The sequence below is a fragment of the Centroberyx affinis genome, unplaced genomic scaffold, assembly GCF_046629955.1.
Source record: "Centroberyx affinis isolate AG114_WGS23_722 - 3 ecotype Tasmania unplaced genomic scaffold, CSIRO-AGI_Caff_v1 ptg000202l_1, whole genome shotgun sequence".
Lineage (NCBI taxonomy): Eukaryota > Metazoa > Chordata > Actinopteri > Beryciformes > Berycidae > Centroberyx > Centroberyx affinis.
The window spans coordinates 656,292-668,514 of NW_027278894.1; the positions used below are offsets into that span (position 1 = coordinate 656,292).

At 41.3% G+C, this 12,223-nt stretch overlaps 1 protein-coding gene across 1 annotated transcript in view; it reads right to left on the minus strand.

The window, feature by feature from the left end:
- LOC139660821 (E3 ubiquitin-protein ligase Itchy-like) overlaps nucleotides 1-12,223 on the minus strand; it is a 34,019-nt gene that overhangs the window by 6,271 nt on the left and 15,525 nt on the right. Inside the window, exons 9-22 of the mRNA XM_071539074.1 lie at nucleotides 11,819-11,914; nucleotides 9,026-9,200; nucleotides 7,971-8,040; nucleotides 7,501-7,585; nucleotides 7,102-7,230; nucleotides 6,191-6,263; nucleotides 5,435-5,506; nucleotides 4,121-4,213; nucleotides 3,152-3,307; nucleotides 2,683-2,816; nucleotides 2,015-2,155; nucleotides 1,658-1,778; nucleotides 1,182-1,286; nucleotides 234-330 (exon numbers count right to left, since the gene is read on the minus strand). Of these exons, the coding sequence (XP_071395175.1) occupies nucleotides 234-330; nucleotides 1,182-1,286; nucleotides 1,658-1,778; nucleotides 2,015-2,155; nucleotides 2,683-2,816; nucleotides 3,152-3,307; nucleotides 4,121-4,213; nucleotides 5,435-5,506; nucleotides 6,191-6,263; nucleotides 7,102-7,230; nucleotides 7,501-7,585; nucleotides 7,971-8,040; nucleotides 9,026-9,200; nucleotides 11,819-11,914 (1,547 nt within the window). The remainder of the gene's footprint in view (nucleotides 1-233; nucleotides 331-1,181; nucleotides 1,287-1,657; nucleotides 1,779-2,014; nucleotides 2,156-2,682; nucleotides 2,817-3,151; nucleotides 3,308-4,120; nucleotides 4,214-5,434; nucleotides 5,507-6,190; nucleotides 6,264-7,101; nucleotides 7,231-7,500; nucleotides 7,586-7,970; nucleotides 8,041-9,025; nucleotides 9,201-11,818; nucleotides 11,915-12,223) is intronic.

Here is a 12,223-nt window from a genome sequence, read left to right on the forward strand (position 1 = left end):
GAAAGTGTTTTACAGACAATGAAAAAAAAAAAACTTGAAATGACAGACATTAATAAAGGAAAGGGTTACAGAAGTCTAAAACAGGCAAATACAATGGAAGGAAAATAGCTAATAAACTGTGAATTTTGAACGCGGCTTGGTGCGTTATCTGGACACTCGTCTAGATGCATGTTCTATCTGCATGGGGATTTTAATGCCAGGTTCAAATAGGTCTGTTGTGTTGCTGATATTACCCATGAGGTCGGCGAAGCCTCCCACAGGTAGTCGACAGGTACCGGTGACAAACTGCAGCAGCCTCATCCTCTTCTCGTTGTCCACCTCCTTTATCAGCTGCAGGACAGAGCAATGCGCCATTTAAAACACTTAAACATCCCCAGAAAGAAAACTTGTCTTACCAGAGATTCTTAAAATCCCATTTAAATACATCTATTTAAAACAAGAGTAAGAAACGCAAGTAAACAGGAATCCTAAATCAAAATCCATGAGAAGTAAAAGATGTGTTGGTTTATCGAAAATGTAATGATACTCAAGAACCAAAAGCCTCTATCAGAAACATAGCATTGTTGTACTAATACCATGTAATGAGTACTAACTATCTTAATGTGTTCATGTGAAGACACAAAGCGCTGTGTCTTTTCCAATGGTAACAATATGTGTGAATCATTTTGAGGTCAGGTAAATTGGAAACAACCTTCAGAAGGGACAGAGATTGGCAAATATGACCAAGAGATGGAAACATACTGTTCATCATCATTACTGGCAAATTGTCCAATTAGCACAGTGCCTCAAAATTGTTGCTCAAGTATCATGGCCCTTAATGGTTGTGATATAGTAAGTAATTTCTGGGCACTGAAGATGGACAACGCTCCCAGGAGCAACAACCAAGTGAACCACAGGGTCAGAAATCTATTAAAATCTAGTTCCTAGGCTCTGTTGCACATCACAGTTGGGAAAAATGTTGCCGAGCAGCCTACTTAATAATACAAGGAAGAAAAACTATAAATATATATAATATATGTACTCGCTATGAACATCCATGACCCAATAACTATTCGTTTCATTCATTGCCTGGTTAAGCGATTCATTTCTGTTAATCATTTTCCCCAACAAAAGAATCAAATTAATTATATGTTTCCCCTTTCTCCAATGTCTCCCTACATCACTGCCGTTGATGCACCTACCTGCCAGAACCAGGTGATCTGTTTGCTGCTGCGAGCGTAGTGTCTGTAGATGGTGTTTCTCTGCCAGTCTGCCAGGTCGATCTCCTGCATGCCGCACAGCATCACCTACGACAGCACACAAAGTCTCATTTTAATGCCCAGTATTCACAATGCTTCACGCTCAAAAGGTTAGTTTGTTCAAAGAGCCGTTTATATCTAGAAAAAGCTGCTCGGATGAAATCAGCAAAGTCCTAATAATACCTAATAATACCTATAATAGCTCCTGTTGTTCAAGATGTTACGGAGATAAATGTATTCCACTCAATACTGCTCAGGCCTGTGCATGAAGTCAAGTGCATGACATCCACATTCCATTCTGACACCAATTCAAATGTGCAATCCTTGACGTCACACAGGTGTGTTTCATGCGTCCCACAACACCTCACATCCAAGTCGGACCAAATTGGAAATGCAACCGCTTCCCCGTTCATCCGTACCTCCAGCTCTTTCGCATCAAAGTACTGCAGGTACTGCTGCGGGAGGACCTCGTTGAAGCCTTCGAAGAACGCCTGCGTCTGCTCCTCCACGCCTCGGGACAGCCTCCACTCTGCTACTAGCCTGCAGGGGGAGACAAAGGCAGTCACACACACACACACACACACTAGTTACATTAGTTGCTGTATTAGCATACTGCCAAGTGCATTTCTTTGTTTTGGTCTTCAGACAGCATGAAATATGATGTAGCCATGTTCTACATCCAGGAGGCCCGTTTATTTGCTTCAACCGAGGCGATGGAGACGCACCGATTTTCACATTTTTCTTTCTGGAAACATACTGTAGCTGGTGAAACCCACCTGATGTACTCCTCCTTGTTCTCCTCGGTGACCTGGATGTCTCCTCCTCCAGACTTCAGCTCGTGGGTGGTGATTTCCCCCAGGATCTCCTTGTCGACCGAGAAGAACATCTCGAGTCCACACTCCTCGATGTTGTTATCCCTGCAGAGCAACACGGACGATTAAAACTGAATTACTACAACAGCAAGCATATTAGAGTCTAACTGCCTTGCTTTTTTTTTTATGCAGAGGAGTGTGAGCTCCTATTATATGTCATACATTCATATTAATAGCATATATTCACAAAAAATAAATGGCAGACAGAGGAGAGTGGCAGGCAGACATACAGGGTGTAATGTAGCAGCAACCAAACACTGGGAACCATGATGTTTTTTTGCTGGTGCCCTACTTATAATTCCTACAAAGGGATCAGGCTATGGTCAGAGACGTCACTAGTTAAATCCATCCCTTGATGCTAGTGGCAATTTCCATTCAAGAGTACTCATTATAGTAGCTTTTGGTGTTTATAGGAAAAGAAAAACATCATCTAGCAAACTGGTACAAACTAGGCAGGGTGTCTGCAAGTTTCATCAATTTTCTAAATGATGTGGCTGTATTTATTTGGATTGAACTTTACAGTAGGATGCCACCCTCCTCAAATTGCCTTGTACATGGCTGTGCATACTGACTTGATCCAGATGAGGGAGTTGTAGAACTCGGGGTCTATTGACTCCAGGTCTTTGAGGGCCCACGGCTTGTTCAGGATGCGCTTGTAGAACGGCAGGGAGAAACCGGTGTCGATGAACTTGCCGTGGAAAAGGGCCTGAGGGACAGAAGCGCACACCGCTAAATTAGAAACATTCTAATGATTTTGACATGCAGGAGCTGTAGCGCAGGATATTGAGTGGCGCTAGGAAGTAGTGAACAGGGAATAGGACTTGAGACTAAACACTGTACATCGCCCATGCTTTATTTCTGCCTCCACTCTTTATCTCGTCTCAAATTAAAGTGAAAATACATCAAAGGATGAAGAAATTCCAGCTCATTCGAGTTCTTGCAGCAACTGCTGCACAGATAACCTTGAAGACCTTGAAGCACACTGATAACGCTCTTTTTATCCTTACTAACAAAAAATCAACATAAGCCAAAATGACTGACCATGGCGATGAAGCGGCCTATGAACTTGAAGTACTTGAGGTGGTCGGGGTTGATGTAGGACGCAGGGTTGATCTGGAGACAGTAGTTATCTTTGCCGGCGTATTCAAACAGGCAGTACATGGGGTTCAAAACCTCGTGGGACAACAGGAAGAACCACTCCCTGGAGGAGAGGACAGAGCAGCCATTAGTAAACGATAGCAAAACTAGAAGGGCACTCGGAGAGCGCAGACCTCCGCCAAGGTTCGTGCTATTATTGCTTGTTTGTGAGTCGGATCCGGATCCACTCCAAAATTGAATGGGTTCTTCCTTGGCCCACGCTACACCCTTCCATGAAGTTTCATGAAAATCGGGCCAGTAGTTCTTCCGTCATCCTGCTGATAGACAAACAAACAAACAAACGGCACCGAACACATAACCTCCTTGGCGGAGGTAAAGATGGACAGAGGAAGTAAATGGGTTCAGCACTTCATTTAATAGCACTGTCAGTTCCACTGAGTGTAGATGTGCATATACAGGATGGATATGATATTAGAGACCCTATAAATATTAGAGAAGATGATGTCTGTGTATAGACAGACTTCAAGAGCAATGGACATGGAAGCGGAACAGGGAACAGGGAACAGGGAAATAAACAAAACAGGGAACAGGGAAATAAACAATACAATTGAAATTGACTGCAGGTAAAGTCTGTTTCACAAAATATTGAAAGGTGATTTCTGCTGTAGAGGGGATGGTAAGCACAAGCATTCTTAATAACGATAAAATCATGTAATTAAGTAGCAATCTTTCTTCAACTATGGATATTTACATGCTCAAAAACATGCACAATCACTGGCAAAAATCATAGGCAAAGTCATATTGTCAGTGCTTACAATCAACATAAAAGTCATGTACTTCAGAAGCCATGTTTCCATCGCTATTTGAGTACTGGAAGAGCACATAAAATATAGGGGTAAGTCATTTTGTAACTTGCCTGGCGACGCCACCGTAGTCGAGGCCTTCTTCTCCAGGGAAGATGATCCATAGTCTCCTGCGCAGATCCTGGGCGTTGAAGCTCATGATCTAAAGTAGAGAGGTAGTATATGGATAGTTTGGTCAGTGTGTCATAAAAGCATACCTCCATGAGCAGGGGATATTCAAGTGAAGTGTCCAGCAGGGTCGTGGGTAGATGACTGCTTTGTTAATTGGATGCAAGAGCCCCAAACACACCGCTCCACCTTATAACAGTTGGAGCATCCCCCAATCACAATTCCCACAACCCTAACCCAGTAGCCATGACTGCAGTCTCGTTCTTAGTCATTTTCAATAGAAACCACTATCTACACACTAATGAGTCTTTCTTTAGAGGTCTTTAGTCTTGCATATTACCTGAGTGTATTAGCTCTGTGGCTGCCATGGCACCATCATGTGCTTGTTTACTCCCTGTCTTAATGCTATGCAAGTTTCAGAAAGCCAAATTTAGAGCTTAGAGCTTATTAATGCTACCTCGAACTGAATTTAAGACCAATTTAAAAAACAAAGGAACAAAGCTGGCAAACAAAGCAATTTCTGATTAAACACAGCTAATGAAAGTTGTGAAACTATAAATGAAGAGGATAAAGGCCAATGTCCACCAGACGCGTTTTTGATCTGTTTCTTTATTTATTGCGCCAAAATTTCAGTTTCCTGATTGAAACCAATAAATGAATGATGATGGGCTGTATCTGCCTACCTTTTTTTTCTCTGGGCTCTTGTAGTCTAGTTTGTTATCTGTCTTGTCAGCTCTGTGCTTATTAATGAATATATCAAGTAAACCTCTTTACTGTGCCAGGAGTTCAGTTTTCTGATTGAAGCCACTGACTGAAACGAAAACATTGAAAACAAAAAAACACTGAAGAAAAACACCTCAAACAAAAAAGTCTGGCTGTCGCTGCTCTGCTGCGTCTGTGCTGTAAACGCTGCCGGTGGACAATACATCCACGACCTGAACGCAGCAGAGCCAGAATGCACACAAGTCGGTGGCAGTGGACATTGGCCTTTAGAAAAGGGACACCAGGTAATTAATTGGTAAAGGACATTCAGTCCAGTAGTGTTTAGTAAAGCAGATAGCATGCAGACTGCACTAGTAACATGGTTCTGTATTAAGCTAAGAGTGGACATGCAACGCAAAGAAACCTGTCATTGCATAGTGAAAAGATAAGACCTCTAATAACTGAATTTAAGACATGTAAATACTTTTAAAAGGCCTTAAATCCTTCCCACCAGGACCTCTGTGTGATGGTGACCTGGTGCACGTCAACTTACCTGCTGGAAGGAATCCTCAAACAGGGTTTTTCTGGTGACGGTGATCTTGATGTGCTGAGGCATCGACAGTTGCTGGAGAAAAGGGAAAATGTCAGACGCGGTTTAGCGGTGATGTGCGCTTTCAGCCGTGACATGAAAACACCTGGTGCACCATAATGGATTCTTTGCTATAGGAATTGAAACTAGAGGTTGTCACATTGGCAATACACATGAAAGTGACATGTCATTGATATAATACAGTATATCCATTTTGCTGTAAGTATTTATGATTGTTAGTACATGATAGCTATAAAAACATAAATGCTCATAAAGATGCAGAGCAAGCGCAGATTTTGTACCATGGGGCATTTGTGGTGATGGCGTGAATCCGAAAAGAGGACTGTGCTTGTTTTGTGAAAATATGGCGCCAAGGTATCAAATTCATAGTCAAGGTTCAAATTTCAGAGGAATATGACTTAACATAACAGACAAGATGTGGGGAAAATGAAGTGGTGTAGAACAAATGTTTCACTCCTGACTGACGGACCTGGATTTTCCCCTCTAAGATTTTGTCTCTAAGATTTAAAGTCCCTAAGCCCCTAATTTATAGCAGGGTGAAGTAGTTCACTGATGCTGATCTGCTGATCGGAGTTTTTAATTAATTTTTTAATTAATACAGTTAGGAAAGAAGGCAGGAAGCTGATTTGTAGTCCGCACTCGAGGACTTTACCCCTGAATGACTAACCAGTCACCCAGTCATTGTAATATGACACCCACCTGGCACCAGAATCTGAAGTACTGCACTTTGGCTTTGAAGTCTCGAACGTACGTGATCTGCGGTCCGTTTTCACTGCGAGGGGAGGGAGGAACGGAGGGAGGGAGGTGGAGGGAGAGACATAGAAACAGATAGAGAGACACATTTATTAACTCTCTAGTGAGAAGACACAAAATCAGCCAGGCTTAAAGATAAAAAAAGAAATCTATTGAAGCACATCTTATCCTATAGGTTCAGTTTTGAGCCGATGGTGGTACAACTGGAAAACAATGTTGTATTCTTGTACACTATCTCTCTCCTCCTCTCTTTGCATGGGCATAAATGCCTCAAGGTTACTAGGCCAGTAAGACTGTTCTGTTTGTCGCATTCCTATCCCAGTTCACCTAACTGGTTTTTCTACCATTGGAACCAGAGGAAAGAAAGGTCATAATTATTCTCAAGTCAGGTTATGTTCACAAGTCATTACCATGAGTCAACGTAGGTGTTGTATCAGTGAGAAAGACAGAAGGGGAGTATAAGAGACTGCAAAAACCATTAGTCATATCTGGATAAGGGAGTTCTAAAAATAGAGAGAAGATATTTTCAGAAACATTGACTCATATCACAAAAAATCTGCTGTAAATTTAATGAGATTACCTAGGCTTTCCATTTAATCTGCTGTCTGGTAAACTCACTTTTCAGCCCGTACTCCGTTTTGGAATAAAAACACCCCACACATTGACTTTGTTGTGAAAACGGGACTGTTTGTATCAATTACAGGCCAACGTACCTCAAGAGGATGATGGGTGGATAAATTATAATAGATTACTTAATGCTCCTTTAAGAAAACAAGGTAAGAGGTTTCACCCTCCAGTGGTTGGTAACAGTATCAAAGCTGGTGAGAGGGTAGAAAGCGTTACGGTGGAGGACGTACAGCGATGATTTCCCAGTGCGGGGGTCGATGTAGGTAGTGGTTCTCCTGTTGTGGTCTACGAAGTAGGGAATACCGTCTACTGTGAACCTCATCTCCCAGCCCTCTGGCAGCGGCTTCTCGTTCAACAGCCTGATCAGAGGAGAGAGTTATTAGGATACAGCAAACAAAAACAGGTTATAAATAAGTATGGAGCAAAGGGACCAACAATTGCAAAACTAGAACCTATTACGTAAAAATACATGAATGAAAAAATAGCACTGCTGTTTTAGTCATTTGGAGGTTATACAGCTGACACTTAAAACATCATGCTTAACATGTTAAACATCCATCTTCCCCAGGCCCCTATCATTCTCACACACACACACACACACACACACACACACACACACACACACTAACCCCTGTGTCCGCGGGTCCTCCCACTGTGTTGTCCGCGTAGGATGATGTACAAAGTAAACTCTGCCGTTGGTGTCTGTTCTCTTCTCTGAATACACAGAAGAACAATCAATCAAGCGATCAACCAATCAACCAATCATGCCATCAATCAATACACTTTATTTGCATTTCACTCATAAAAAAGATACTTTTCAGGATGCTTTCTAGTCAAATTTTAAAATATTTTAAGACTTTTTTTAATGCCAGGTGTAATGTAATTCTAGACCGACTGAAATAAACATGAAAATGACAACAACTGTGGGCCTATCAGAGCAAAGATCTGAGTGACTTCTAAAACTGAATGTGAGAGTTCAAATGCTATATTTAGCTGTATCTTTCAAGGAATATGATATTCATCACCAGTTTGTTAACTTAATTACTAGTTTGTATACGTATCATTACTGATTTAAATTGACAGATGTCAAAGATCTTACCCCATCCATGTGGCAGGGGCCCCAGAGGATCGAACTCCTTATTCTGGGTGGCTGGGACCTGGTCTTGTAACTGCACAGCAGACAATCAGAATCACTTCAGTACATTAAAGGACAAGAGTTTGTCTTTGTGACTTTGATGCAGAGACAGAGACTAAACAGAGTTTAGTTTCCTAGGACATATTGACACACATGCTACACGGACAGCAAGACCCCCAGTGAGGAGTCAAACATAAAGATAAATATGCTATTTAACCAAAGCAATGCCTTTCAGCCTGTTTGTGGTTTGACCATCAGTATTATTGGTCCAAACCAAGGAGATATTATCATCTTTGCCCTAATAAAGCATGTTTTAAAGTGGCAATAAGTGAGATTTTTACTGGCACATAGCATAAAATTACCATAATATTGTATATTGTGGAAAGCGCTTTTGATCAATACCAATGAGTATGTTTACATGCACACTAATAATTTGATCTTAACCTGATTAAGATAGTAGTCGGACGACTGAAACTGTCATGTAAATGCCTTTATCTGATTATCTTAATGGGACTAAGGTGATAATCAGAGTAACAGAACCTGGTTAACACACCTAGACAAACCTAGACACACCTCCAATTACTGGGGCATGTAAACGCCTTAGTCAGATTTCTTTTTTCGAACTGCGTCTGTCAGGTCACCAGACGCAGTAACCTAGATGTTGTTTGCAAAGTAAACAACATGGCTCAGTGGTAGACGGTAGACCCATTATTAAATTAATCCATGTAACCGGGTTACTACAGAAATTGCGTCACTTCGGACCATGTAAACATTGTAATTGCAATATTGCATTAAACTTACTGCCAGTGAGCGGGTTATTGATGTGCATGTAAACATACTCAATGACGCAACAATTACTTTGCCAGCTGCTGATATCTTGTCACACAAAGATAAACCTTGATCGGTTAAAGCTTATTTGCTAAAAACAGTCAGCGTATTCCTTTATAAGCGGCTACAGTAAGTTCATAACTATCACTATATAGTAACAGCGGTATAGCATTACAAAGAGGAACTCTCACCCCGAATATGAACCTCTGGTTGAACTGGTGCATGGCGCCCTGCAGCTGGCTGCGCTGGTGCTGCCACTGCTCGTAGTTGCGCACCGTCTCCATGGTGGGGCGCTGCCACGTGGTGGTGCGCGTGATGTGGTCCACAAAGTAGACCCGGCCCATCGGGTCGACACGACGCTCCCAGCTGGAGAAAGAGAAAGAGAAAGAGAAAGAGAAAGAGATGAAAGGTTGATTAGTTAGTATAACTAATTGGCCTCAATAGCATTATATACTGTTTTCAAACCCATTCATTTAGTACCTCAATATGGTTTTAATGTATAAACTGTTGCTTGTTGGTTCTTGAAAATCTACATTTTGTATACTGCTTTGGCAATATTGTTTCACAGCCAGACAGCCATGACAGACAGAAAAAGGACAGAGCAAGCGAGTTAATAATAAGAGAAGGAGTCAGAAATGTGTTGCCATGGTAGGCACGGTCCATTGGATCCACATGACACTACCAGCTCAAACAGAGAGTGGGACAGACACAGCTTGGATAAATACAACGCTCACAGCTCAAGACTGAAGTGAGCTGGTGCTGTGGTCCATGAAGGAGGCAGAGGATCTAACTGTATACTGCTCCCAGCTAATTATAAACGAGACAGACCAGCCAATAATGAAAGAGAAACAGGTTGGTGTTAGAGATGTGACTCATGAAGTAGAGATGTGCCTTACGTCACGCAGCTCGTTCAACATAATCAGGGTATCTCTGTGATAGCTCACTTCACAGAACCTAACACTGGTAAATCCCCGCTAACTGGTCTCACAAAGGTGGTTACCACTGGCTCTGTCAACCTGGGACTTTTCACGTGAAAAGGGGCGGGGTTTGTAACAAATAGCCAATCACAAGCAACGTGGACAGATTAGGATAAAATGAAATGATTGATCTCCGTGGGGAAATAAGGTTGTTGCAGTGGCAAAAGTAACATGATTCAGCAGGGAAAAGGAAACAGAACATATGCACACAACTGGAACATAAAAATAAGCAATAAAAACAAGTACAAAATAATAAAACAATAAAAGACTATAAATAGTTCTGTGGTTATGTAAACTATGCTACTGACAATGTCAGCACATTTAGTAGACTGTCAAAGTGTGTATGGGAAAAACTGATGACTAACATTTATGTTCTGTCAAGAAGAACAAACTGTTATACTGAATAAACATGAGCAATACAAAAACATTGTTAACAGAGAAAAGTAATTCTGCTGCCAAGGGCTGCTGGAGGAAAACTGCAGATAATGTAACGCATAAATAAATAGGCTTATCGCTGCCTTGTCATTAAGACACATAAGTCATATTTTTCATTGATACAATATTGTGTAATCATGTTGAGGCTGTAAAAAGATTTTCTATTCACAAAGTCGACCTCATGTTCCCCAGGGCAGCAGTGATGGAATATGTGTTCAATCTATTGCATCAGTCAGTCTTGACAATCCTATTAAATAGGATTAAATTGCAGCACTTCATATGTAACAGTAAATTTCATTCATTATTGATAACTACAGTCAACTAATGTAAGCTACATGCTATTTGATAGAAGCACTTTTATAGACAGAGTGGGAAAATGACCTGGAAATGCTACAAACATTACATCTCTGATATAATAAATCATCAGGGCCGTCTCGGCCCTTCCTACTATCTGTTAATTCAATAGTTTCCCCCTGTACAGTTCTTTTTATTACTTCTTTCATTCATTTGAATACAATGTTTCTGTTGATATCTGTAAATTACATTTTTGCAATAAATTTTATATTAATAAATTCCACAGGATCCTCTAGGAGTGGTGATGACATTTTTCCAGAGTTGATTGGCTTTTTAAACATTTGGATCCGATAGCCTGAAGCTGCTCCAGACCAGATTAGGTGTGCTGTGTAAATTAGCATGGTGATTCAAAAGTGAACCACCTTCATTGGAAACTGTTACCATTGGAAAAGGTACCGCGGTAACCTCATAATCTAGCTTCGTAGTATACCCCTATCCTCCTCTCAAGCATGAGATCATTTTGACCAAATAAGGGATTCCAGATCCCACACTCTTTCAGTCTAACTTGAAAATGAATAAGGGTTTAAAATAATTGCCTTTAACTACACCCAAGGCAAATATTGACTATTTTTGCTTTGCTTGCTGGTTGCTCTATTACACATTTCTTTATTTGTTGAGGTGAATTCTGATGGGTTTTGAAGCTGCACAAGCTCAGTTTTACACAGGATTATTTTCTATTTGTCTTGGCAACTCCAGGTCCTCTCACTTAGGAATTGAGTCATTCTATCATGAAAACGTTATTATTCTTGGTTGTTTGGATGGCAGATGGCATTGCAGTAGTGATTTATTTAAGATTGTTAAGGGAGTTGTTGAATAAAGATGAGATGAGATGCTGAGTTTCCACAAAACTAGAGCAAGTCAGGTTGCACTGGCAGGTTAAGAAGAGATTGTGTGCAGGTGCAGATAACTTACATTGCTAGTTAGGGAACACAGATAGGCAGAAATTCTGTTTACTGGTGGACACATGAATGTAGGGGTAGTGGAGAGCAGCTAATTAACAGTGCATATAAACAGCCTATCATGACTAAGACCTTAACAAGGATGTGAGTCAGGATCCAGGCTACTGTGCGCATGTAAACATAGCCGATGAGTTGCAGAGAGTGACATGATGTTAAACTGCTTTACTTGACCTCATAGTCCAGCGGCCCAGAATCATAGACGAAAGAATTAGAAACATCTGAGAAGAGAAAGACCGGAATAGCAGGAAGAGCTTTTTACCCAGCAGGCAGTGGTTCGGGGCGTTCCCACGTCGTTCTCTTCTCCACGTGGTCGACAAAGTACAATCTGCCGTTCTGGTCCACCCTCTGTTCCCACCTAGACACAGCAACAACGATGACAACAACAAAAATCAGGACGTTAGGTAAAAAAACAGTACGCCACTCCAGCCATTTAGCTTATTTATAGATCACAAAACAGCTATTAAGACATGAGTCATCCTACTACAAAAGCAGAAAACGTTCAGCGAAGGTCAGCGTGTCGTCGTGATGATGATAGTTCAGAAGGGGTATTTATAGAATTACAGTCTTAGAGAAAGAAACCATAGAAAGAGACAACAAAAGGGAAAGACAGGGACAGTGATGGTGACACTGTGGCAGTTAGAAAGGTGGTGACGACTGCAGGATG